This window comes from Salvelinus sp. IW2-2015, linkage group LG4p (genome assembly GCF_002910315.2).
Source record: "Salvelinus sp. IW2-2015 linkage group LG4p, ASM291031v2, whole genome shotgun sequence".
Taxonomy (NCBI): Eukaryota; Metazoa; Chordata; class Actinopteri; order Salmoniformes; family Salmonidae; genus Salvelinus; species Salvelinus sp. IW2-2015.
Genome location: NC_036841.1, coordinates 3,225,991 through 3,253,943, shown reverse-complemented (window position 1 = coordinate 3,253,943; position 27,953 = coordinate 3,225,991). Strand labels below are relative to the sequence as shown.

At 40.0% G+C, this 27,953-nt stretch overlaps 2 protein-coding genes, 1 long non-coding RNA gene and 1 pseudogene across 5 annotated transcripts; 3 read left to right on the top strand and 1 right to left on the bottom strand.

The window, feature by feature from the left end:
- Positions 1-313: 313 nt before the first annotated feature.
- On the bottom strand, positions 314-14,267 carry itgae.2 (integrin, alpha E, tandem duplicate 2). The gene is made up of 31 exons (XM_023980308.2): positions 14,112-14,267; positions 13,902-14,004; positions 13,688-13,770; positions 13,498-13,571; positions 12,351-12,459; positions 12,094-12,192; positions 11,886-12,007; positions 11,599-11,747; positions 9,733-9,889; positions 9,461-9,596; positions 9,197-9,267; positions 8,896-9,022; positions 7,158-7,294; positions 6,858-6,995; positions 6,552-6,776; positions 6,282-6,421; positions 5,899-6,041; positions 5,627-5,778; positions 5,366-5,479; positions 5,183-5,256; positions 4,894-5,029; positions 4,662-4,757; positions 4,452-4,531; positions 4,251-4,331; positions 4,036-4,108; positions 1,738-1,839; positions 1,621-1,647; positions 1,320-1,406; positions 1,108-1,194; positions 851-961; positions 314-580 (listed from the first exon to the last, which is right to left on the bottom strand). The coding sequence occupies exons 1-31, from the start codon at positions 14,137-14,139 to the stop codon at positions 527-529; spliced, it is 3,315 nt and encodes a 1,104-aa protein (XP_023836076.1). The 5' UTR covers positions 14,140-14,267; the 3' UTR covers positions 314-526.
- Positions 14,268-18,954: 4,687 nt separating this feature from the next.
- LOC111958921 (uncharacterized) lies at positions 18,955-22,717 on the top strand. 3 transcript variants are annotated; one of them, XM_023980294.1, is made up of 11 exons: positions 18,955-19,110; positions 19,385-19,569; positions 19,755-19,929; positions 20,354-20,449; positions 21,313-21,390; positions 21,570-21,596; positions 21,717-21,923; positions 22,062-22,109; positions 22,201-22,314; positions 22,410-22,439; positions 22,536-22,717. In XM_023980294.1, exons 1-11 carry the CDS (start codon positions 19,041-19,043, stop codon positions 22,589-22,591), a joined length of 1,086 nt encoding a protein of 361 aa, XP_023836062.1. In that variant the 5' UTR covers positions 18,955-19,040; the 3' UTR covers positions 22,592-22,717. The 3 variants fall into 3 exon arrangements, with proteins under 3 accessions (XP_023836062.1, XP_023836052.1, XP_023836043.1); XM_023980284.1 differs by having other exon boundaries at positions 21,313-21,381; positions 22,410-22,717; XM_023980275.1 differs by having other exon boundaries at positions 22,410-22,717.
- Positions 22,718-22,761: 44 nt separating this feature from the next.
- On the top strand, positions 22,762-25,623 carry LOC111957500 (uncharacterized). The gene is made up of 5 exons (XR_002876410.2): positions 22,762-23,488; positions 23,581-23,716; positions 23,813-23,916; positions 24,039-24,263; positions 24,706-25,623. It is a non-coding gene; the product is annotated as an uncharacterized lncRNA (long non-coding RNA).
- A 2,149-nt stretch (positions 25,624-27,772) lies between these two features.
- The window catches only part of LOC111956746 (probable ATP-dependent RNA helicase DHX40), an 11,662-nt pseudogene continuing 11,481 nt past the window's right edge, over positions 27,773-27,953 (top strand).

Here is a 27,953-nt window from a genome sequence, read left to right as displayed (position 1 = left end):
TACTTTAAAAACACAGACATCACAGTGTAAGTCAATTATCTCCATATGTAGAAATATGCAATACGTAACAAAATAATTAACAAATTCAAAACAAAGTGGCTCATCAATCATGTGGCTTTGTCATATTTCAAAGTTCTCATAATACAAACATGAGTCACYTTTAAAAAGTGTGCTATATTCTAATTGAGTAATATTTTGTATAAAACCGTACCATATAAAATATTTTAAAACACAGTCATCACAGTCAATTATCTGAATATGTATGAATGTACAATACTAAAGAAATACAAAAAAATACTCAAAACAAAGCGTCTCTTGGATCACATGGCTTTATCATATTTCAAGGTTCTCATTAAATCACTCAACAATGCAAATTTCTTATGTGCATTTTGGCTGCTAAGGCTAAAGTTCAGTGGAACACCATGTAGATCCAGCGTGCAGTTGGAAAATTCCCCAAGTTACACAAGGCTCCAGCTTTCAAAAGGCTAATTTAGCATTTAGCACTAATCTTACCAGTGACAGAGCATCACTCAGCATCCATTGCTATATCCTTTTGATGGCGTCGTTTGAAAAAGCCACACTGCAAGTACGAAAAGGAAAGATTAGAATAGTGATGCCTTGATACTTTAACCGAAATAATGTACTGTACACACAAGGCAGTCAGACCTGGGTTTAAATTGAAATCTTTCAAGTAGTTTTAGTGTTTGATTTAGCCTGTCTTGAGTGCCAGATTGGCAGGGTTTGCTCTTCTACGATTATTTTATTGGTTCATGTATGCTCAATCAAGCCCAATCTAAAGTAGTTGAACATGTATTCGATGTACAAAAACATCAAAAACACTCATTATTACCTTAACGAGTACGACAATGATTATCGCTAGAAATAGAAAGCCTCCAATGGAGCCTCCGATGATGACGGGCAATGATTTCTCCACTGCCAGTTTGATAATCATCACCTCCACCTAGGAAGCAGAACCACAAAGCAGAGCAGACAGAACAAGATCGTTAAACTTTTCCAATATTGTATGTAAATTAATAAATACACATTTTCAACTATTCTATTCAATTATTTAAATCTGACATCTCTATTATTGAACGTTTAACCCACTGATTCCATCGATCTCAATTCCAGTGCTTCGAATCGGTCTTCATCAAATCCCAGAGTGGCTTTAGCTGTAATCTTCTCAGATTTACCCTGTAATGATTGATGATTGATGATGGATGGTCACAACAAAGCATTTTGACCATAAAAATCATAAAATGTGTAAGGATCTTCATCTCTATATTGCAGAGGAAGTCAATAAAGGTGCATCTACCAACCAAAACTTTGCTGATTGAAGCCTCAGCCTCAACCGTGATTTCCTGTACATCTGTCACTGAACACCGAATGAGACACTCCCCGGAGGCCTGGAGGAAGAACACATATTTACTACTCAAAAGGCAACATGTTCTCATTATGTCAAAATAGTGACATTTAACCATTGTAGATATAAGTTATTTTGGCTAATATATTTCTTATTTGTCATTTCTTGCTGACAAATTAAGACAAATATGCTGCATAATATTTTGATTTCATGAATCATTTTATATTATAGGTGTAATGACAAAGGATGGAACTCACTTTTACTTCTGGATTTCCACATCTCCCCTGGAATCCAAACCAAATGATTATGTCAGGGACCGAATACTGGGTACCAAATATTAGAACAATAGAAATGTCTGGATGTTTTTAACATACCTTAGGTGTAATACTCTTGATTGTAATTGTGGCGTAACGTGCCTGTACTGTTATTGTAATGTTAACGCGTATAGTTGCATTGTGTTCGTTCTCACCGTGAAGCTGGAAGGGAGAAAATATTTGTAGAAAGATGCAAACATACACATTATAGAACTCAAAAAGTACATTTCCTGAAGAAAATGTGTGTGCTTGCTAGCTTGTCTTGAAGGATCATTTGATTGATAGGATAGGGCAGCCTGAACATGTGAAAGTTGGTTTGGTGTCTCTAGCTTGAACTGTTCAACAGTTACTATTGTTGTTGGTGGGTTATTTTATGCTAATTTGATCTAATTTGAATTGTTATCGTTTATAACGTTTTGAAAATGTTAGTTTTTTATGTTTTTATTTGAAATGGTTAACGAGCAGTAGCATTTGAAGTGTCACTGTGTTCTTGTGGTTGACACCATATTCATGATGATTTATGCTAATTTATGCAAATGTGGTTATGGTACATAGGTATAAATAGCATAAACAATTATTTGAGTTAAGTTGGAACAGTCTGGACATTCTAAAGTTTGTTTGGTCTCGATAGCTTATAGGTGGTTTAAGCACTAGAGTGGGCGGAATAGTAATATGTACGTACAATTCTAGAGTGGTCTTGCTTTCAGCAAGCACATTAAAGACGCAAACATGCTTTTGTCACTTCTATATTAGACTACTGCAATGCTCTACTCTCCGGCTACCCCGATAAAGCACTAAATAAACTTCAGTTAGTGCTAAACACGGCTGCTAGAATCTTGACTAGAACCAACATATGTGTACATATTACTCCAGTTCTAGCCTCTCTACACTGGCTTCCTGTTAAGGCTAGGGCTGATTTCAAGGTTTTACTGTAAACCTACAAAGCATTACATGTACTTGCTCCTACCTATGTTTCCGATTTGGTCCTGTCGTACATACCTACACGCACGCTACGGTCACAAGACGTAGGCCTCCTTATTGTCCCTAGAATTTCTAAGCAAACAGCTGGAGGCACAGCTTTCTCCTATAGAGCTCCATTTTTATAGAATGGTCTGCCAATCCATGTGAGAGATGGCGAATCGGTCTCAACATTTTAAGTCTTTACTGAAGACTCATCTCTTCAGTAGGTCCTATGATTGAGTATAGTCTGGCCCAGGGGTGCGAAGGTGAATGGCAAGGCACTTGGTGGATGAACCGCCCTTGCTGTCTCTGCCTTGCCGGTTCCCCTCTCTCCACTGGGATTCTCTGTCTCTAACCCTATTACGGAGGCTAAGTCACTGGCTTTCTAGTGCTCTTCTATGCCGTCCCTAGGAGGKGTGCGTCACTTSAGTGGGTTGAGTCACTGACGTGATCTTCCTGTCCGGTTTTGCGCCCCYTCRAGCTTGTGCGGTGGAGGAGATCTTTGTGGGCTATATTCAGTAAGTTGGTGGTCTGTTGATATCACTCTAGTGGTGTGGTGGATGTGCTTTGGCAAAATGGGTATGGTTATATCCTGCCTGGTTGCACCCTCCCCCATCTCAGCCTCCATTATCTATGCAGCAATAGTCTATGTGCCGGGGGGCTAGAGTCAGTCTGTTATATCTGGTGTAATTCTCCTGTCTTATCTGGTGTCCTGTGTGAATTTAAGTATGCTCCCTCTAATTCTCTCTCTCCCTCCTCTCCCAGAGGACCTGAGTCCTATGACCATGCCTCAGGACTACCTGGCCTGATGACTCCTGGCTGTCCCCAGTCCACCTGGTCATGCTGCTGCTCCAGTTTGAACTATTCTGCCTGCGGCTATGGAACCCTGACCTGTTCACCGTACGTTTTTGTCTTGTCCCATACTGACTGATTGACTCGACCTTGACCTCTCTCTTGACCTCTCTCTCGATCTCTCATTGCTTGGCTGTGAAAATCCAACTGACATTTACTCCTGAGGTGCTGACCTATTGCACCCTCTACAACCACTGTGATTATTATTTGACCCTGCTGGTCATCTATGAACGTTTGAACATCTTGAAGAACGATCTGGCCTTAATGGCCATGTACTCTTATAAATCTCAGCCAGAAGAGGACTGGCCACCCCTCAGAGCCTTGTTCCTCTCTAGGTTTCTTCCTAGGTTCCTGCCTTTCTAGGGAGTTTTTCCTAGCCACTCTGCTTCTACACACGCATTGCTTGCTCTTTGGGGTTTTAGGCTGGGTTTCTGTATAGCACTTTGTGACATCGGCTGATGTAAAAAGGGCTTTATAAATCAATTTAATTTGATTTGAACACATTATAGAAAGATGAAAACATGCGGAAAAACATAGCAAGCATACCTGAAACTTAAATGTCAGGTCTAACTTCTCAATGGTTTGGTCCGTGAATTTTACAATGTTCGGTGTGGCCTCCCTGTAAACAACAAGGTAGMAGAAAAATAAAGATGAATTGAAGGGAATTGAAATCAAGCATTCAACAGCATTAAGTAGGATTTATAAAGACATTCTTTGCATTGAAATCATCCCTCTCTTACTATCTTTCCGTCTTAACTCACCCAGTCAGTTGGATCTTTAAAGCATTCTTTATTCCAAAGTGGTACGTCTTAAAATCCAAAACCTGGGTGCCACCATTCTCACTAAAAACAATGATAGGAAGGACAAATGTAGACAACTTCATTGAAATAAAATAGTAAAATGCTAAATTTTTACTCAAACCGAAGATCATTTAAGAAGTATCGGTATGGAAAGTTTCAAACCATGTTAGGTTTGCTGTGATCTCAGCCTCTCGCATCTCTGATTTCTTGTTCACAAGCTGCCAGGAGATGGAGAAATGTACCTAGGGTATCAAAATAAAAAAGAAACATGTTGACAGGTCAGAGAAAAAGGACATTTCGATTTGATGGGAGACATTTAGCTTGAGCAATGCCACTAGGCTGTATTAGTGAAGTCATGGTGGGTATCGGTACCTGGGTATTTTTCTTGAAGACTGGATGTAAGAGACGACACTTCAAATAAGAAATATTCTCTTTAACTTGGTTCTCACAAACAGACCCTTCCATTTTCTGTGAATGAACAATAGTCAGTCAGTTGCTGACTCCTTTGTCAGTCAATGCAAGAAAGCTGACCTAATATTTCCAACCTCAAATCTTGTTCTAAGGACTCAACAAATTGATTTTTGTTTCAGTGAGGAGAAATTACCATTGTGAACTTGTTAAAAAGGAGCATGTTGGGATATGCCAGAACAAGTGTTGTCATGTAGGCACTATCCCCAACGTTGGTCAGATTAAAGTCAATCATCAAGTTCTGGGTCGTTCCGATTATGACCATATTCTTGCTGTTACACAAATGACAGGATAAAAAGGACAATAAATCATCTGTTTGGGTATAAAATCAATGACTTATTATTTCCACCTTGTTAAAGATGTTTGTAGACAGGAGAAGACACGATATAGAAAAATAATGGCATTGTGATTGAAAACTAATTTACCTCAGCCTTGAATCAGATAGGGATATGTTTTCCCTGCATTTGTCTTTCACCTCACACTCCTTCTCAAATTGAATCTGAAGATTTCAATTGACAGCACATACGATAGCATAATAATTATTATAATAAAAAATTACTCTTGAACAGTTTTTCACAACTTTGTTGAGTAGGCTACCAAATGCTCACTTTTTCTGTGAACTCTGTGGGAGTACAGAAATCCAGAATGCGGAGAGGTGGTTCAGTGGTATTCAACTTGAAGTTTAGCTTGATCTCTATCGGTGAGAAGCAGTCATAGCAACCCTGAAAGAGAGAAAAAACGACATGTGTCTATCCCTCTCTCTCGTGTGATTAAGTTTCATCAGTAAGTCTTACTGGAGACTGTTCATACTTTAAAATAGAGATTTAAAGATAATATTTGTAATGGGTGTAGACACCTCAGAAACCTACCGTAAAAAACAGTTTGATGGGGGTAAGGCAGTTTGTATCATAAAGTATAATGAAGATGCCTTCCCCATTTGCTTTGTCCTCAAAAGACAGGCGCTTTTTGTTTTGCCCTGCATCCAGATCTATGTTGTAAGATATGGGAAGTTCTTCACCAGCTAAAAAACAAGCAAATCATGGAACACAATAAGTGATTCAGTAGTTCTCAGCAAATACATCCACATTTTCTAGTTTATATCAACTGAGACGATGGGTGATGAGAACTGTACTGTACATACGGCCAATATTTCCTCTTTGTGCTTGGAAGCAGATGGCCAGGGTGACGTGCTCCATCTTGGTTTTTGAGTTTGTCTGYGCGGATGTGGGGATGGTGTTAGGCTTCATGGTCAGCTTGGGTTTAAACACGATGACAGGGATTGTTCTGGTAGAAATTCAGAGTTTTGAGATTATTCAGTAAATGAACAGCGCATACACTCTTTAAACAAGCTGCTACCTAGAACCGTAAAGCGATTCATACGGGGACAGCCGAAGTACCCTTAGGGGTTCTAGGTAGCACTTTTTTTTWAAAGAGCATTCTACTAAATTAAACAGTATTCACATCTGTGGTGGACATATACAGTACAGGGCTTCCTGGACATATATTCCTGCTGTCTATACTCACTTCAGGACAGTGACAGTGCCTTGGCTCCCGATACTGATGTAAAGCTGTCTCCTCCCGTCAGCACTTTTTTTGTCAGAGAATGCACTCACAGACTGGCCAAAGTGGCGGAGTTTCATCTCAAACTCTGCAGCTTTAATTCTCTAGAAGTAAGAACAAGAACAACACTATGTGTGATGTTATGTTTGGGTTCTGTATAAAGTCCTTTCACTGCAGGCATCAGGATCATAGCAAGAGGCTCTTTGTCAGCAAGCTAGACTTCTACTAAATCACCTGAGAGTGGTCCCTCTGAAGTCCTTCTTGGACTCCGTTATAGATATAGATGCTTCCAGAACAGCCACATATCTCATCTTCCTCCAGAGGAGCTCCAACTGCCACGTCATTGTATCCGTTTCCGTCCAGGTCTCCAACAGAAGAGATGGCCGAACCGAATCTGGCATATATGTAGCTGTCCAGCCCATGCCACTCCCAGGACTCCTTATCAAACTTACCCTGGGCCTGGGACACAACCCTCACAACCATCAGAAAAGTACAGTTATGAGCACCGAAATACAATTTTATGAGTGCATTTCTACTGACCTGGTTTAGCTTGAAGATGATCACTCTGCCCTCCTCTCCTCTCTTGTGGAAGTATGGTGCTCCTACAAGCAGGTAGTCTGTCTTAGTGTCCCCGTCAAAGTCCAGGGCACATAGCACAGAGCCAAAGTAAGATCCCACCTGTAGAGTGGAGATTTGGGTTATTATTTGTAACCTCCACATGATGGCAGTAAGCATCAGATTGTGTGCTATTAACAGTGGAACCAAAGATGGATACCTCTCCAAGTTGATTTCTTAGATTTCTTGGATTTCACAATATATCTGTTATACACATAGACCTACCTGGTCACCCAGTAGTATTTCCTGCAGTTTGTGTGAAGTTGCAATAAAGACAAAGACCCCACCAGTCAGGCTGTGACGAGGGGCCCCTGAGATATACAGAGTCCCTGAGGGGCCCATGGCAGACACAACACTGTAACCTGGGACACACAGACAGAAGTTAACAGAATACATTCAAGAAGGACTGCCAACTTTTGAAGAAAGCTTGGAGTGAGATATGCTATGTGAATTTCATTGCCCCTTGGCACAACCCCAAGAAAGGGCACAGAGTCCTCCCCCAGGAACATTGTACTGTTTTATAGCTAAGTTCCTGCAATTCTACGTATTTTGACATGGCTTATGCCTCTGACTAGGGTGGATTTTCTTTCAATAAAAACCACAGGTCAGGTGTATTCAGGATGCTTTGAACATTAAATGAACACTCCAAATTCGACGACTTTGTTACTTTTAGATTTTTGGGGGATTACATTTAAAGTATGCTAATATTTTTTAGGTGGTTTGACACTTTATTCAGATGATAATGAAATGAGATAGACAAATTCTAGAAAGAGTGGGAAGCTTGGAAGCAGGGACTGATCTCTGTCCTCAGGTGGAAAGTTGTATGTGACACGTGCTGGGGAGTGTTTTCACTACACCAAGGCTCTGCACAGGAAATGTTAATATTAATGGTTGATGGCAGTGGGTAACCAAATTATGATTGAGTCAACTCTCACTTTAAAATAGGGCTAATTTCGCAAAATCACCCAACCTTCAAGGAAAATCTAATGAATATAAATGTTCACGTGGTTTATGCCTACTAGTTGTAGATCCTTGCCATCATCTTTCTTTACATAGACAAAATATGGTGCTTTGAGAGTCCCCTCACCATTTCTGCCTAGCATCTGCACAACACTAAAATGTAAAAAATTATATTTGATACCTGGAGCATTTAATATCCCATGCTCATTTTTATGACTATTCAAAACTGTCCATGAATGGCTGCAAAAATACAAGTAGGCATATCAGAGTTCAAATATGTGATTACACTTTCAAAATTTGGAAGAAGTGGAATAATAAAATGAGTGTGGGGAATAACAGTTGTGTTCCTGTTAGATTACATAAATCTGTCCCTACACCCTAACCAAATCATTATGTATCGTCCCCCCTCTAGAATCAAACTTACACTTTTGGGTTCAAAATCTGTTTGTCAAAATAATTTTCAGAGTTACAAATCAGGTCACCCTACCAAACATACTGGGGACTAGTGAGGATTAAATCGACTTTAGTGCATGCTGTCAAAAGGCTGCATTCTGCAATAGGGACAGGAGTAACATTGTTCATAAAACAGCGCTAGCATGCTGCTCTTTTTACTGTTTATAAACTCAGCGAAGAACGTTCTCTCTCCTGCTGTGGCAAGACAGGACAATGATAGAGGTTCTGCTTGTGATGTTAAATTGCAGGCGCAGATTCTCTGATTTCAAAACGATTTGGAGCACAGTTGAAAACGTAACACGCTGACTATCTAATGGACTAATTTGAAAAATAAATGCAGTAGTTTTCAATATTTTAGATATACTGTAAGAGGTGTGGCGTGAGAAGAGGGACAAATTTGTGTGTCTCATGGCCAATGCGTGAGAGTTGGCAGCTCTGACCTTCCGTTATGGCCTCGGGATGAGGATGAGGAATACAAAACAAAAACCTTCAGAAACTTTGTGTGTGAAACGGCATGTCCCATAATCTGTTGTGGACAAATTAAACTTACCTAAGTAGGAGAACCTTGGCTCTGAGGATGACCCATTTAAGAAGGTGACCTTATTCTCCTTGGGGTGTTTTAAGATCACTCCTCCACTCCAGTCATTGGCCCCCACAGCGCCGAACAGTAAGGACCCCTAGGAAGAGGGAAAGGATGTTATAGCCAGAAGCCAATAAAAAATAGAGAGTGGATAGAGATACTATTATGATCCTCAAACTGCATCTCATATATGGTTAGACTGCAGACTTTGGCCTTAAACCAACTAGAAAACCAGTGTGTAAAAAGAAAAGTTGAAAACCAAACAACTTACATCTAGTGCAATGTGATTACTGAATCCAGCCTCGGCGAGTTGAAATTGGAAGCCATCCCCCTGCTTGATTCCTGGTTCATAAATCGGAGCAACACAAACATTTTGTTATAAAGTGAGTCAGAAATAATATATCTAATGGAGTAGGATGCAAATTGCACCTTACAGTGTGTCAGTGTCTGTCAGTGCCTGTCACACATACAGTATATGACGATAATTGGACACAATGTAAAGGTTACACTGATAATTACAGCCTTTTAGTGTTACCTTCAATTCCTTTGATGATACTGGTCTCTAGCTTGGAGAGGATGCCCTCCAAGGCTTTATAGTCACCAACCAAGAACAGGTTACTCTCACTGTTGCTAATAATCTTCATCTCATCTATTTTGGTTTCAGTACCAACCTGTGATTCATAAATGTACAGCGAAAATCTACGTCTTGACATACCAGAATATGAGCTAACTTTTTCATTGAATCGATTAAACCTGTTACTTTAGCCAGGAAGATGGATTAAAAGATACACAAATGAGAAAACTCACCCCAATAGCAAATCTGGTGATATTTTCTCTTTCAAGCAAATTCTTTGCTTTTTCCAAATGTTTCTTATCCCAATGGGATATTGCTCCATCTGACACCACTATAATGATTTTCTTGGAGTCCTCTTTAGACCCATTCTCAGGAACAAAAACATGTTCACTGAAAATACAAATGTAATCAAATCTCAACAATGTAATGATATTTGCAATCTAAATGATATAAAATATGGGCCTATAGTATGGTACTTGCATTGTATAGATTAATAGTATGGTTAATTGCATTGTATAGATAATAATATGGCACTTACATTGTATAGATAATAGTATGGTACTTACATTGTATAAGATAATAGTATGGTACTTACAATTGTTATAGATAATAGTTAGGACTTCATTTTAGATAATAGGTATGGTACTTACATGTGTATAGATTAATATTTATGTACTTACATTGTATAAAGATAGTATGATTGATATGCTATCAGTATAATAGAGGTCTTACATGTATAGATAATATATGGTACTACATTGTATAGTAATAAGTAATGGTACTTTACATTGTATAGGTAATAGTAATGTGGTACTTACATTGTATAGGATAATAGTATGGTACTTACATGTTGGTATAAGATGAATATGTATGTACTTACATTTGTATTAGATAATAATATGGACCGTACATTGTATAGTAATAGTAGGTACTTACATTGTATTAGATAATAGTATGGTACTTACATTGTATAAATAATAGTATGGTACTTACATTTGTATAGATAATATATGGTACTTACATTGTATAGATAATAGTAATGGTACTTACATTGTATAAGATGAATATATGTACTTACATTGTATAGATAATAGTATGGTACTTACATTGTATAGATAATATATGGTACTTACATGTATGTATAGTATTGTACTACAGATAGATAATAGTATGGTACTTACATTGTATAGATAATAGTATGGTACTTACATTGTATAGATAATAGTTTACTACATTGTAAGATAATAGTATGGTACTTACAATTGTATAGATGAATAGTATGGTACTTACATTGAAGATAATAGTATGGTACTTACATTGTATAGATAATAGTAATGGTACTACATTGTATAGGATAATAGTATGGTACTTACATTGTATAGATAATAGTTATGGTACTTACATTGTATAGATAATAGTATGGTACTTACATTGTATAGATAATAGTATGTACTTACATTGTATAGATAATAGTATGGTAGTACATTGTATAGAATAGTATGTACTTACATTGTATAGATAATAGTATGGTACTTACATTTGTATAGATAATAGTAGTATTATGTATGTAATTGTATGATAATTATAGATAAAGTATGTACTTACATTATAGATAATAGTATGGACTTACATTGTTATAGATAATAGTATGGTACTTACATTGTATAGATAATAGTATGGTACTTACATTGTATAGATAATAGTATGGTACTTACATTGTATAGATAATAGTATGTTCTTACATTGTATAGATAATAGTATGGTACTTACATTGTATAGGTATAGTATGGTACTGCATTGTATAGATAATAGTATGTACTTACATTGTATAGATAATAGTATGGTACTTACATTGTATAGATAATAGTATGGTACTTACATTGTATAGGTAATAGTATGGTACTTTACATTGTATAGAAATAGTATGGTACTTACTTGTATAATAATAGTATGGTACTTACATGTATAGATAATAGTATGCGTACTTACCATTCGTATAGATAATAGTATGTACTACATTGTATAAGGTAAAGTATGTACTTGCGATTTAAGATAATAGTATGGTACTTACATTGTATAGATAATAGTATGGTACTTACATTGTATAGATAATAGCTGAAGCAGTTATTGTGGCGTTTTCGATCTGTTCAATGTTTTTGACCGTTTCAATAGCTTTTGGCCCATCTTTCTCATTCAATGACAGTTCAGTTCTGATTTTCGATCCATACTGAACAACAGCAAATTCACACTAAAAAGAAAAAACAATTTATTTTGTTATCACAATAAAGCATTATCATTCATTTTATTTAATGCCAATTCAAGAGAAAGCAGAGTTTTATGGCCAAATCTTTTTTTGAAGTGTGCATTAATGTTGATCAATACTTACATTGAAACATTTCTCCCAAACATGTTTCATCACAGTTGTGATGAAATCTTTTGCCCTTTTAAAGTCTTCGCTTTCAATGCTACCAGATCCATCAAGTACAAATGCAATCTCAGTCCCAGGATCTAAAAACAAAACAGCGATATTGTACATGAACAAAAAAACAAACATGAACATCACTTCCCTGCATTTGTAATAAATGTAGACCCACCATCCTTCTCATCATCCTCATCACTGTTGTTGTTGTTGTTATTGTTGTTGTTGTTATTGTTGTTATTGATGGAGATGTTTCTTTCCAGTTGATCTACAACTTAAATTCAGAAAATGTAGACATTCGTTACTAACTTTACACTCCATATATGGCGCGGATGTACAGTGTGTTTCCATAGTCTACATTTCCCTATGTTCATCTGAGATCTAACTTTTTAACAGCTGTGTCCATTGGTTCAGTATCATAGGAATGCCTACCTAACGTGGCAGGATAATACACCTCATGCTTCAGAAGGCCAGACAGGAGTGTACAGTTTGCATTAAGATCCTCATTCATGTTCTTCTTCTTCCTGACCTGTTGGCAGACCTGGTGAGAGGAGAGCAGAGCCAGTCATCAGGCCACATGGCATACTGTTGAGTAGGATAACTCTATGGCCCGATCAGTTTGATAGTGTACAAGATAACTTGCTTACTGACTTAATCCTCTTAATTCCTGGGGCAACATAGGGCCCAAGATAAAGACGATTGGAACTTGATTTAATTCGCTGGACAAACATCTTTCTTTGAAGATAAAAAATATGATGCCACTGTAAGGTACCAGGGCAGTGTATGGTATTTCCTACACCTTGTGTTCAAAAAGCGGATGTGGATGCCTGCGTGCATGCAAGTGTCTGTCTGAATGTGACCACAGTGACACTTAATGGTGAGAACACGACTAATATCTGCAGCAGACACAGTCAGAGTACACTCTCAATAATCTTATCAACAGAGTTTGAGGAAGCATTTCTATGCTAGACTTACAGACAAATATGTATTGTTTTAGACCAGAGATGTGGTCCTTCTCTGTGAGTCCATCTAGCAAAAACAATCTAACAGTAGATGAAAATAATCAGTTACATCGGAAAAAGTGTTAACGGAAGAGTGGGACCCATTTTTCATGCTGAAAGTGAAGTCATGTGAAAGGCAGACGTTACTAGCGTCTGACGCCTACAGAGGAGGAAGCTGTGGCTTTGCTGAGAGACAATTGACYAGGCAACGATTCTGCTGCTACTCTTATGTGATTTACTGATGTACAAGTTCCCATGGCACCCACTCTGACCTGCAGCCCACCCCCCCTCTAATACTTCACTCCTCACTCCCCATCTCATTTATACACATAAATGAAATACAACACAGCTCTTAGTTGTCTTGAACTACTATAACTATTTGTTATACAGCCAATATACTGTGTCATCATGTACAAATCATGGACAAATGTCATAAAAATTCATGACACTTTCATGAGTGACTTATTGTGAATGACAAATTAAATGACTCAATAAAAGGCAACACAGCAGGTTAAATAGAGATAGAGATATTAAATAAACATCTCTATGAATGTAGAAAACTTTTGTAGAATAAATACCATGTGCCGCTCTATCGATCCAGTCAAACTGTTGGTCACTGCCACGATGGGTCGGAGTCCTTCACCTGCATTGGCTACAAAACAAGTTGACTTGGATTCAGCATATGGTTAACAAAAACAAGCCCTGAAATGTACTAGAATAACTGAACCTACTTCTGAAATTTGTATTAGCAAGAGTGGCATAGTTTACCTGAGATATTGACTTCTGTGCATTTTTCCAGACCACAACTGAATACTTTCTGGGGTCTAGAATTTGGTGATGTAACCAATACCCTGTTGAATTACATAAGAKAACATGGATAAGGAGAACATAATCTAGATGTAATACAGTACTGTAGGTCTATATGACATGAACACAAATTAATTTGATATAACATATAGCAGATGATGCCGTAGTGACTTACCCAGCTTTGGACTGAACAGTAGTTTGCCCAAATAGTTTATCATCGTTCGGAAAATACTTTACTGGTTTTGTGAAAATGTTGAAGCCTGCTACTGTGCATATCACTGTAAAACAAAGAGATGTCAGGTCTGAAGTGACAATACAGACCTTTTATCACTCTTTACATTAATTGAATAAATGAATGCCTAATGCTCAAAAACAGAATACATACCAGTCAGCAAAATGTGTTCTCGAATCATGTTTCTAGTGGAACATGTTAGGTCTGAGAAAAATAAACTGCTTCAACCAAATCAGTCTGATCGTAACTTGCTTGTAACCTGTCAAAAGTTTTTGATAGCTTCTCATATATGCTCTTCCGTACACTGCACATGAAAAAAGTTATTCTGGTGTGCTCAATGCTATGAGGTGATGACATCACAACCTCACTGTCAGACAGACAGTGTGAACACACAGCATGCATTTTGTGTTCGTGTATCATGATCTGTACAAATAAGTGGCAATCCACAAATGTAAATCACCGATCCACAAATGTAAATCACTTTCCACAAATGTAAATCACTATCCACTAACAAACACCTTTTGATTTGTATTTGTAAATCGATATATTGCATTAGAATGTTTTTAAAACTGTAGATATGCAGGTCATTTCCAAGTAAGTAAAATGAGAGTCATAAAGATTTGTACCTAGGAGAGATATGGCAAACCTGCAACTCCATATTTGGAAGCGCTTAGGTCACCTGACTTTTGGCAGGGATTTGACTACAAGAAAAAAACGAAAAGTTGTCACGAGTAGAAAGCAATTTGTAGTCGTAGAAAAAAGTTATCACGTGCAGAAAGTGATTTGTAGTTGTAGAAAAAAAGTTTGTATACGTAGAAAGTGATTTTTATAAATCGCTGACAGCCTCTCATTCGGCCATGTTGATGCCTGCCTTTCAAGGTTGCAGCAATTATAGTATGTGTCACACCCTGATCTGTTTCACCTGTCCCTGTGCTTGTCTCCACCCCCCTCCAGGTGTTGCACATCTTCCCCACTTATTTCCGGAGTATTTATACCTGTATTTTCTGTCTGTCTGTGCTATTTTGTCTTGTTTGCCAAGTCAACCAGTGTTTTTTTTCTCAGCGGCTGTTCACACAATCACTTTGAGGATGGAGAGGAGGAGTGCGGGTCTTTTGCATACCCAGCCTCTCACACATGGTGGCGAACACACGGGACTCAAAGTTTYTGCCTTGGTCGCTGTGGATGGACAGCACCGAACCTGCTGAAAATCCCTGCTGTCAGGGCGTCGACAGTGGTCTCTGCCTCCTGTTCCCAGGCCATTTGTGAAATAGTCCATGGCCATGAGCACCCAGAGGTTTCGACTGTTTGTGGTGGGGAACGGCCCAACTACATCCACTCCCACCCTCTCCATGGGAGCCCCCACCGGGAACTGTTGGAGCTGGAGGGCCCTTTTTCGCTGTGCAGTTGTCACAGCGGCGGCAAAAGTCCTCCACATCCCTCTTGTGCTGCCCCCAGTAAAAGCCCTGACGGAGGCGGCGCAGTGTTTTTGTGACCCCAAAGTGTCCAGTCCCCACCCCCCATGGGTACTCTGGAGAACAGCCTCCCGCAATGCTTTTGGGACCACCACCTGCCACCTCTCCTCTCCCGTAGCTGACTCCTTCCATGCCTGCTGTAGCACACCATCAGCCAGCCGTAGTCTCTCAAACTTTGACCACAACCCTTTGTCGCGAGTGAGAGCGCTGCCACCTCTTCCAATGGTGGCCTTGGCTGTGCCTCTACCCACTGTTGCACCGGCTGTAGGTCTGTGTTCTGTCCCTGCTGCTGCCCCCGTTCACCCACAGCGGCAGTCTGCAGCTCACAGCAGACAGGCCTGCTCGCCCGACACACTGTGGCACAGACCCTCTCCACTGCACACAGCTCTCTCTCACGGCCCTCTCACAGTGGCGTCACCCGTCTGCAGTACAGGGCCGACGGGACTTGGAGTGGCGTGCCACTGCCCTGTGCACCACTGTGAAGTCGTACTGCTGAAGCTTTGTGGATTGTGATTTACATTTGTGGATTGTGATTTACATTTGTGGATTAGTGATTTACATTTGTGGATTGGTGATTTACATTTGTGGATTGGTGATTTACATTTGTGGATTGGTGATTTACATTTGTGGATTGGTGATTTACATTTGTGATAGTGATTTACATTTTGGATTAGTGATTTACATTTGTGGATAGTGTGATTTACATTTGTGGATAGTGATTTTACATTTGTGGATAGTGGATTTTACATTTGTGGATTGTGTGATTTACATTTGTGATAGTGATTTACATTTGTGGATTGGTGATTTACATTTGTGGATTGGTGATTTACATTTGTGGATTGGTGATTTACATTTGTGGTAGTGATTTACATTTGTGGATAGTGATTTACACTTGTGGATAGTGATTTACATTTGTGGATGGATTTACATTTGTGGATGGTGATTTACATTTGTGGATTGTGATTTACATTTGTGGATTGTGATTTACATTTGTGGATTGTGATTTACATTTGTGGATAGTGGATTTACATTTGTGGATTGGTGATTTACATTTGTGGATTGGTGATTTACATTTGTGGATAGTGATTTACATTTGTGGATTGGTGATTTACATTTGTGGATTGGTGATTTACATTTGTGCGATTGGTGATTGTATTGTGGGGATTGACATTTGTGGATTGGTGATTTACATTTGTGGATTGGTGATTTACATTTGTGGATTGGTGATTTACATTTGTGGATTGTGATTTACATTTGTGGATTGTGATTTACATTTGTGGATTGGTGATTTACATTTGTGGATAGTGATTTACATTTGTGGATTGGCGATTTTACATTTGTGGATTGGTGATTTACATTWGTGGATTGCTACTTATTTGTACAGATCATGATACACAAATACAAAAGACATGCTGTGTGTTCACAATACATTTGGCATGATATTGATCCCATATGAAAGTGCTTGACATGCAGTACATTACATACAATGTATCATTACAATACAAATACATGACATTTAATACATTTAGCATGAAGTGGAAACAGTAGGTGTGTATTTTCAGTTCTGTTTTTGTAGGGAGCATTTTAAACTTGAATTGATMTTTTGATATGTTTCCTGTAACTGCTCTCTCTCCCTTGTCTCCAGCAGACCAGCAGAACTGAAAGTGGGTTTCAGTTGTATCCGGTCTGGACCACAGACAGTGACATTACTCTAACAAAGGTGACAAGAGGCCCTCTGTGTACCTCTACAAAGTCGCKTTCTGTCACCAGGGTCAACTATGAGAGCACATGTCTAACAACTTAGATTAAACAACAAACTAGATTGACAGACATTCCCCATTTTCTATTTAAATTGATGAAAGGTGTTGCATGAGATGTCTGATATGAGCTACTCAAACTGTGTTGGCAGATGTAGCATGGCTATGAAGGTTTTATGATTTGCAATGCATGAAACAGGTTGGAAAAGAAATTCAACATAGAAACGATTTCCTGGTTGTCTTCAGTGTCAGTCTTTGGTTTTAACCACAAAGTTATGTGTCACGTCAACAGATGATTTGTCTTTCCTTGTTGAAAAGGAAGCAAGTTGCTTGAGTAGTCATGGTGAATGTATTTTGTGACAACACACACAATAGTTACAAAAACTATAGTGACAAGACGAAGAGAGAATCTCAATTGGATTTGCTCGACGACTCGCGTCCTCTCCTCTGTCCTCTCCTTGCCTGCTTTTGAAAAAGGTCAAAGGGAATCGCGGAGTGAAACGTGAAAACAAATGCGCTTGAATTAAATGACTCTCCTTCTCCACTCATGCGTCATCAAGCAAAGGATTTCTAGAGGGGTGGAATCCCCAAATAAATGTGTAAAGTGCAAAAACCAATTGAACTAGTTGTATGCAAGACATGTTATAGATAAAAGGATAAGTAGCGTATCGTTTTAAATGTGTGCACTTTTCTCCTTCGAGAAAACAGCAGCTGATTCAAAGGGGGTGTGTATACACTCTTGAGTATTCTCTGCCAAAGTAGGTAATCAAGGAGGTGAGCAGACTCTGTTCGCATTCTAACGAATTGACACTCCTCGACCACTCGACCCCTTATCGGTTTCCAGTTCATGCAGGAGAGGAGGACGGAGGAATCGAGGAGAGGATGGACTTTTTCCAATTGAGATCCTCCAAAAGACCCAAGTAATAATAAATACATTTATAATAATAATAACAAATAAATGGTTGATCTTAGTAAAATTTCTGCCTCTTTTATTTCCATGATCAGTCTTTACAATATTAATTTGTATGCATGTATTTTGTATACTTTTCTCTAGTCAACATTGTGTAGCACACAGGGATTCATATTGAAGGTGTGTTCATTACAACCTCTACTTTCTTGTCAAAAGACATGTTAACATGAGAACTAGAATAAAAAAATACTTACTACCAAATGTTCATCTGCAGTACATATGCTTGTGTCTCACTCTTGACTATCAACCCACCCCACGCTGCATCCATCCAACAGACAGAGGCCTTGTTAGAGAGTGTGGTTCACCTCTGCATATCACTTGCAACTGAAGGCCCCCTTCAACAGGAAGCTACTGTGGTCTTCTGAGTAAGAAGACCACATCTGTGCTACTGCTCAGAACTTTGTTCCATTGGCTGCAGCTACAAATAGTATTGGGGTGAATACAGTAAAATAAGCATTTATGAACCTAAATTAACTATATGTGTCATGCACATAAACCAGGTTATTTTAGTGCATGAATATGCTTCATAGTTGTTTATAATCACAGAAAAAGCTGTCTTGAGATTGTACTTGAGATTGTTATAACATGTGAATAACATGTAATACTGTTGTTAAACATGTTATAACATATAAATATATCAAGTACCAGTTAAAATGCAACACTATATTAAATGTTTTCAGATATGTATAAAATTAAATGGGAATAATTGAAAGAGGCACAGCTGCTGAGACAGGAAGTGACCTAATCGATTGCCTCTGTGTCTGAACTTAGTTGCAGAGGTTTGCCATTTACCTTGCTCATATAGTAGCTACTGGATGTATGTGCCTGATACTTTCACTTACATTTCTGATACCACTCACTACCATATATTAAAATACAGAAAATGTTCTTGGTCAAAACTGATGGCTGTTTTTTCTGGATGGTATTGTGTTATACCTCTGTTGCTTCAATGGGTAAGTGCTTAAGATAATGATAATATAGATATAGCATTTTATGTAGAGATATGAGAGAATAGATGTAGAATGGGAGAGTAGAAATTGAAGAGACGCTTCCTGTCGTGAATGTGTTGTGCATCAGGAAAATAATGGTGTGATTTTTCAAACCCTATATTTAGCTTACAATAGAAAAATGTATGTATGCTGCTGAGAATTGTATATTTTAACCATTACATTGCAACGTTTTGTCTATGAGCCTGATAACCATCCAAACCCAAAACTCCTCCTTTAGGTAACAAACATTGCCATGACTCCTGTAACACATCCACCGTCCAGGCTCCACTGGGCTCTGCGGTGCTCTTGTCATGCAGCTTTGGGTCTACCTCTCTGGGCATCAGCCCTGGCCATGGATGGGTGGTGTGGAACCAGATCTCTGGTTCTGGTGCCAGCCTGGTCAACATCACATCCTCTGGGAAGGTTGTTGCCTCCTTCGGTTGTCTGCATATCATGTACAATACTAGCCTTCTTTTTTAGCTTTGAGAGTTTAGCCTTTTAAAAGCATTTTTTACCTTATTTTTAATGTACAGCTTTGTAATTTCTGCATGTAATGAAAAGCGCTCTTCAAATAATATGTAAATAAAATACGAATGTATTATTATCAGGTGGACTTTCTGGACCCTAGACAGGGCAGAGTGAAGGCTTTCCTCAATCAGGGAGGTCTGGGGAACTTCTCCATCAGCATCGATGCCCTTCAGGCCTCAGACCTGGGTTCCTACTGCTGTGAGCTACAGAGTCATGACCAGTGCCATCGAGTGGAAGTTGAGGAACTTGATCAAGGTAACACTATGCTAGTATCTACAGTAGTATATTGTTCCAGTGGCTCAGTTGGTTGGAGAATGGTGCTTGTAACAATACCTGAGTTGTAGGTTTGATTTTTCTTGTGACCTCAACCAAATATTTGTATCAAGAGAAAGTCAGTTTATTGTTAGATTAGAACAATAATCTCTTATACTGTTGTATCCGAAAGTCTAGGACCCTTTCAAGTCACCAGTAATGAGTCAAAATAATTGGTGCAGACTTCATACAGTGTATGCAAACTGCAGAGATGCACTCTGTATACACCGCATGTGGTCGGTTTTTCCTTACACAATCACTTTATGTGAAGGCCAACCTATTTCTGGTCAGGTTCAACCAAGCAGCCCTCTTGCTTAATGTTTCCTGTAAGGCACATTTAAATAAAACCACCTCTTCCTCTCTTCAGACAGTACAGATCTGCAAGTGTTGTTTTTCAGCGTCGGTGGTGTGGCCGTCCTCATAGTGCTCCTGAGTGGCTGTTTCTGCTGGGTGAAATGGACACGTGAGCACCTCCATGTTCCTCTTTCTGACTCCCTCAGTCTTACTTCAGTACTGGAATGATATTGATGAAGCAGCTAGCATGGCATACTGCACAGTATAGAGTATGCTACACTGAGTACATTGACAGTTATTCAGGCTAATTTGAATCTTCCTTTGAGCATTAAGCAGCATCCTTTCTTTCTGATGTAAATGTTATGATGCTGATTGGGCAACTTTGCAAGCTGCTTCCATGTGTCACATGAATTGACGCTGGAGAGACGAAGCAGGTACGGGGAATCAAACATTTACTAAGGAACGGACATGGAAGGAGACAGGAACAGCGTCAGCACAAGGGTAACAAAGACAAAAACAAGTAATGCATCAGCAGGGAACAGAGCAGGGGAACTGACAAATATAGGAGAGGTAATAAACAGCTGATGAGTGAGTCCAGGTGAATCCAATATCGCTGATGYGTGTGACGAGGGAAGACAGGTGTGCGTAATTGATGATGGCAGGAGTGCGTGATGCAGGGCAGCCTGGCGCCCTCGAGCCCCAGGGGGGAAGAGCGGGAGCAGACGTGACACCATGTCAGTTATGTAGCTACATATCCTACTAAAAAGATGTACATTGCACAGTTTAAACAGGCCTACATGCATATCTTAATGCCACCCAATATGTGGCATTAAGCTGTGGAATATTTCAAAGTAGCCTAATATGTTTGTGAAATGTGATGTACTTGTACTTTCAATAAAGACATAACGCCTGAACAAATGATAATCTTATAGCAGTGCCTTTCCTTGTTTTATTACCTCTATGGCATTTGAGCACCCCTTTCAAATCTGATTGAAACATGAAATTAATGTAGAATTCTGTATAATATGACAGGATCCAGTACACCTCCTGAGGACGTTGCATGTAGTGACGATGTTGGGAGAGACGTGGCACAGAAGAGAGGTAAAAAACGTAAGCACATGTAGGCTACATACGCACGCACGCACGCACGCACACAGTGTCTTATAATCCATGTGGTTAAGTTTATGCAACATTACAACATCATTCTATATTTACCAAAACAAGACCACAGTACAAAGTCATGGTGCATTTACAGACTGATGCTCACATCTGTTTTTGTCTTACTTTAGGGGCCGGCAATGAGCGACCTATCTATGGTACGTTTATTATTTTAGATTTACCATTTTCAGTCAATGGACTGGAATGGAATTTTAATGTTGTTGTTTCCTTTTCTACATGGACCTAGTTTGAACTGTTCTCTTCCCTCCTTTCAACAGAAAACAATGAGCACGATCCAACCAGAATGCAGCATGAACCGACCAGAATTCAGCAAAATCCAACCAGAATTCAGCAGGATCCAACCACAATTCAGTATGATCCAACCGGAATTCAGCATGAACCACCAATAAACCAGCACGAACCAGCTAGATACCAAAATAAACCAGTGAGAGATTTGAGTGAGAAAAGAAGAGGGTTTCATAGAGGTGAGCTATACTTTATGTAACATACAGTCAACATTCTATAATAATTTTCCCTTGTTCAATGATACCAATATTTTCATCCTGCTTGGTATTCATGTTGCATTCAGAAGTAACTGAACTTAATGGACTTTCCTTCCCCAGAACTCATGAGCAGATTGCGCCAATCAAGTCTCGGACGGCATTACTATGGTAAAGTCAGAGCTTTTCAATTAGCAATTTACAGTATCAGCTTGCAGTGATCCTTTTATGAATTACATTGACTTGTCGTGAACTCTGACAGCAAACCAAGCAGAGATCAATGAGCAAGCCAGAGCTCAGATCGACATCCACCAAAGAGCAAACGAGGCAGAGACCAACCAGGAGGGAAGATTCCAAATGGACAACCGCCAAAGAGGTATCCTACGCACTATGCTTTACAGTAATCTCTGATACAAATCAATATGCACTCTAGCATTTTGTTATCAATGCCTTGTCTCCTTCTCATTGCAGGAAGCTTTTGGAGAAAGAAACCCAAAGAGAGTACGTTTTTGTCCCCTCACAACATACTGTATAATCATAATCCTTATAACTTATCTTACATTGAGACTACTCCCTCTCTCTCGCGCTCTCTCCCAGAATGTGAATATAAAAATCCTATCTACAACAAGAGTACAGACCAAATCAACAAATGATGGGGATGACGAGGATACTGGGTCTCAACACCTTGGTCTCATTTATTTTTTTTTTTTTATAAAGTACATGACATTGTCTTGAAAATGAAACAAATATGAAATAAAGTGAAATAATTTTTGCTTCAATGGTTTGAGATTCTTTCATGCACCAATGAATCATCCAATGTGTCAGGACCCGGTGCGAGAAACAGTCACTAAATCGGCAGAACCCAGAAGATGAGGCAGACACAGCAGTACTAGAGATGGTGGTTTAATAAAAAATAGATATCTTCCAAAATACAAAGAAATCCACAAAGTGGTAAAAACAGCAAGGGAAAAACAAACCTTAAAAGACTAATACAAAATACAAAAGAACAAAACCAGAGAACCTCTGGAAAATCCAACAAGAGAAAAATATATGTTCACAACAAGGCTTGGGCTGGGGCTGGGTGCTAACATACAAACACTGAGCAAGGAACTGAGGAACACACAGGGATTAAATACTAACAAGGGAACGACATACAGGTGCAAACAATAATTAGAGCAAGGGAAAAACAAAAKGTACAAAAAAGGTGCAGTGGGGACATCTAGTGACAAAAAACCAGAACAGTCCTGGCCAAAACCTGACACAATGTGAATCAGAAAGGCTCTAATCAAGGCAATTAACCCTAACGACCCCCAGCTGTGTCACCCCACCAGTGGATGGTCACCCAGGCCCAATATCCACTGTTTGCTGAACATCAGAGATCATTTGTTATTGTTACTCGAATCTGCGCGGAGCGAGAGGGATATAATCCATACTTTCAACCGCACTTTAAAAAGACATAAATGACACTGTGAGTGGTCATAATGGGTAAATGTCTCTCTACATTCCTAAAGAGCAATTCATCCATTTTCCGTTTAACATTTATGTCCAAGGTAAGTAACTTATGTATTCAATCCTGATCAATCAAATGGCAATATCATTGGTTATATGTGTGGTTTTGGCTAATTGATAATGTCCTGTGTAGTCAAATTCACACAGATGAAAATGGTGGACACTACAGGCCAATAGATATTGCTCTTCAGTGCCAGTATCTCATGGGAGAGACAGACCGGTTCATTGTCTTTTCTGTTCCCTATTATGGCTGTCTCGTCAAAAGACAAGTAGGCTAATTATTTCCGCTAATATTCAATCTCTTTCTTTTTTTGCTGTAGCACATAAAGGCTGACGTTAACCTTGCTTGTATTCTAATGTGCCAGGGAGATATTGCCAGCTTGACAGTGGTCATCAAGGCTATGCTAGAAGAGGGCCAAATTGAGATCACCAAGAGAGTGCCTCTCATCTGTAAAATGCATCCTGAAAGGTAACAAAATCTTTGCCTTAATGTTATATAATACAAAAGTTGCATTGTGGAAAGAATGTATTCAGTAGCATTATAGTGTGAGATTATATCAGTTATCAGCAGTCTGTAAACATTCCCTTCAGAGGAAATCAGCAAGGTTGACAATCCACCATTGAGAAGTTCTCCTGGGCACTGCGACAAGGACAAGGTTTCTCATCACCATCTTCCAGAATGCCACTTTCCCCCCTCTGAACCTGGACACAGTCCAGATCCCCTCCAGCCACAGCCAGAACTGCAAGTCCAAAACCAGGGCTGACCACTTTGTTACCTTTCGCTTTCCATTCACCTACTGTGGTGCTCAATCACAGGTGTGTAACATATTGATGGTCTATTTCTCTATCAGATCTCTTTCCCTATCAGGTCAAATTGATTATTTTCCTTGGGCCTACTTTCAGATTGTTGATAAAAAATAATCTATTGGCCTATTCCACACCAGCGTAGGCTGCTAATATTTTTGGTATCTCAGATTGTTCTTGCAATTCTCACAGAAAGTTAATTGGTAGGAAAATGTTTGACATGCCTTTTTACATTTGTATCACACAAACAATTTCTTAGAAAATCATGATGAAAGTGGCAATTTTAGGCCCTTTTTAGACCTTTACATGCCTCCTGTAAGCCCCTATGATCTGTGAACCAACATTCTGGTGTCATCATGCTCCTTATAGTGTACTCTCAAATGTAGAGTATGTCTAGACTAAATTTTGTCACATTCATTTATTCAACATTTAAAATATTAATATCCTCTTACAGGTACTTCCACTCTCACCGATGGGACCCGCCAGTGACTGTGTGCTCTTACATGTTTACTACCGAAACCAACAACTACAAGCCAATTGCAATTGTTCACAGACGATCAATCCCTATTGACTTATTTTTCAATGGTAAACTACTGGGTTCAGGACTTCTTGTTTCCATTGTCAGGTGTCCCTACAGTGGTGACAGCCACAGGACTGTGTTTCTGCCAGTGGTCCGCAGTAAGGAAGTTAAGTATCCATCACATTACAATTGGTTTGTAGTCAGGCCATTCTCCTTTGTGAAATTCCATGAGTTTACAAAGTCTGAGTGCCTGTTAACTCATATACAACTCAAATTGCATTGTGTGAAAATGATTAGATACTTTTCAGTAACTGGGCGGTATTCGTCACCACTTTCTGGGCACAGAGGCTTGAATGCTCCTGTTTACAGTGAAAATAATGAACTTATTGTGGACACTTATGTCAGCCAATTAATAACACTATCCTAGTCTACCCAGGTAGACTTTCATTATGATACAGAAGTCTGCCACTTAAAAGGCTGCTCAATGCCCTGTAACAGAATAATTTATCATATGAGTGAAGTGTTTACCAAACAGCTTTGGAATAGGTCCATTCTCTGGATTCATGTCTTATCAATAAGTCCCAAGTCTATTCTCCCTAGGGAGGAGGTGAATGGGAGTGCTGAGAGAACAGCATAGGAAGAGTGATCTGTAGCACATCATTGTCTCTGGTGGACCTGTCATTCTTCGGGTGTAAATAATTTGGGACACAGTTACTCTTGTTTTATTGATGTATTTATGTTTGACTGATTTGTAGTGCTGGAGACTAGGGAGCTCCCCCATGCTTCCAATGAGGTGCAGAGGGTCTACCAAGATGCTGTCCATGGTTCTGAATCAAATCAAATGTATTTATAAAGCCCTTCTTACATCAGCTGATATCTCAAAGTGCTGTACAGAAACCCAGCCTAAAACCCCAAACAGCAAGCAATGCAGGTGTAGAAGCACGTGGCTAGGAAAAACTCCCTAGAAAGGCCAGAACCTAGGAAGAAACCTAGAGAGGAACCAGGCTATGGGGGGGGGGGGTCAGTCCTCTTCTGGCTGTGCCGGATCCGTGTCTGGTTGGCGCCGCACACCCTTGGTTGTGCCGTGACGGAGATCTTTGTGAGCTATACTCGGCCTTGTCTCAGGATGGTAAGTTGGTGGTGGAATTGATCCCTCTAGTGGTGTGGGGGCTGTGCTTTGGCAAAGTGGGTGGGATTAATATCTGAGTATTTTTCCTGTCTTATCCGTGTCCTGTGTGAATTGGATTCTCTCTTCTCTCTCTCTCTCTCTCTTTCTCTCTCTTCTCTCTCTCTCTCTCTCTCTCTCTCCTCTCTCCTCTCTCTCTCTCTCTCTCTCTCTCTCTCTCTCTCTCTCTCTCTCTCTCTCTCTCCTACACTCTGCTATCTACCTCCTCTCTATCTCTCTCCTCACTCTCTTCGTCTCTCGTCATCGATCCTCCATCTCTTCGCCTCTCTCATCTCCTCATCGTCTTCTGGTGTCGGTATACTATATCTCTCATCGTCGTCTCAAGAGACCAATCCACATTCATACAGTAGATGGGTCGATCCTTCACTTTATGCATCTATCGGTCTCTCACATCGGTCTCAGCGAACCTAAACCGTCACATGGTATCCTCGGTGGTGTTACATATCTAGATTTATAGATTCGAGAAACAACCATATACATTCATCGTGTGGTATCATTATATCCTGTAAGTCGGAAGAACACAATTACAGCTGTGTGTATACTTTATCCACCTCTCTCAATTGACTCAATGTGCAAAGCAAACCTCCCCTTAGATGCCCCCCGTGTGTGTAACGCTTATCATCCGTCAGGACTCCGAAAGAAACAACGATTACCAGTTGTGTACTACCTGTTCATATATACTCGGGATTAATCGGAGAAGACAACATCGATCTCTAACAGTGTGCTGTTCATGATCTATCACCACAGGTAACTGATCAGAAACTGCCCTATGGACAGTCGTGTGTTAATTATTATGATCAGAAGTGAGAAAGCATACATGTACAAGGATGTCCTGTCGTGATAGTTTATATCCGTAAGGAAAGAAACCCTCAACATTCTCAAGCACCGCTGTTGTATGATCTATACGTATTCAGGCACAGAAACCACAACAATTGACAGTCCCCAGTTCGGCGTGCATATTATAACGTAACGCGTTAAGAACTACTGCATTTGAACAGTCCTGTCTGTAGTATAATTATACCAGTAACCGGGCGCAAGACGACATCAGCGTCATTACACGGTGTAGTATAGATCTAGTACAGAACGAACAGACAACTCTAGGAAGAACTCACAATCCGCCTCCCAGGACCACCTCCCTCTCTCCATCCGTCGACGGTGGAGCTCGCGCCGATATGCGATCCCCCCCTCCTCCCGTCGCAAGTAAGCGTCCCGTCAACACAACTCATACCCGCCCGTTTCTCCGATCTGCAATCTTCCGCACCTCCGAAAGCGCAGCGCCAAATCCGTACTAGTCTCGATCCTCAGTGGCCATACTCTCTACTCCGTCTCAGGATCTCCTCCGCGAAACGGCTTGCGACGAGAGCGTAGTCGCGCGCCGTAACGAAAAATCCGCCTATGTCTACCGAGTACTGTCATCCGCTCGTCCAGGCCGTCTCCCTCGGTCTACAGATAATAGGCACGCCACCTCGGTCTTTACATCTCCATTTCCTCTCCCTCCCTGGCGATCTAGACTCTCCACCCGAGACCTACCCCTCCTCGCGAAATCTGAATGATGCCTCTCCCATAACTACAGAGGGGCCCTTCTCATTTCTCCCCGGCCGCTCAAATGCCATGTCTGTCTCTCGTCTCCGCACTTCTCCGTATCCACTCTAGAACATCCTCGTCTCTCTCCATGCTCCCTATCAAGCCCCAGGCTCTCGCGAAGGCCTCGACACTCAATATCGCCCAACGTGCATCCACGAGCAATAAAGAACCAAGAGAAGAAAAATAAAACTACAAACTCACTTCGCACATCTGCTCTTCGTCTCGGGCACGATGAACGTCATCAGCAGTAGCTGTGCGAACGTCTCAAAAAACAAGGGCTCTTACGCAGGCGTCCTCAGTCCCCTCCCGTGCGATCCCCTCTCCGCTCCTCTCTGGTTGTTGTCAGCCTTCGTTCCAACTCGCGCCCTCGACGTCTTCTCCCGAGCCTTGCGTGGCATCGCCGCGTCTGTTC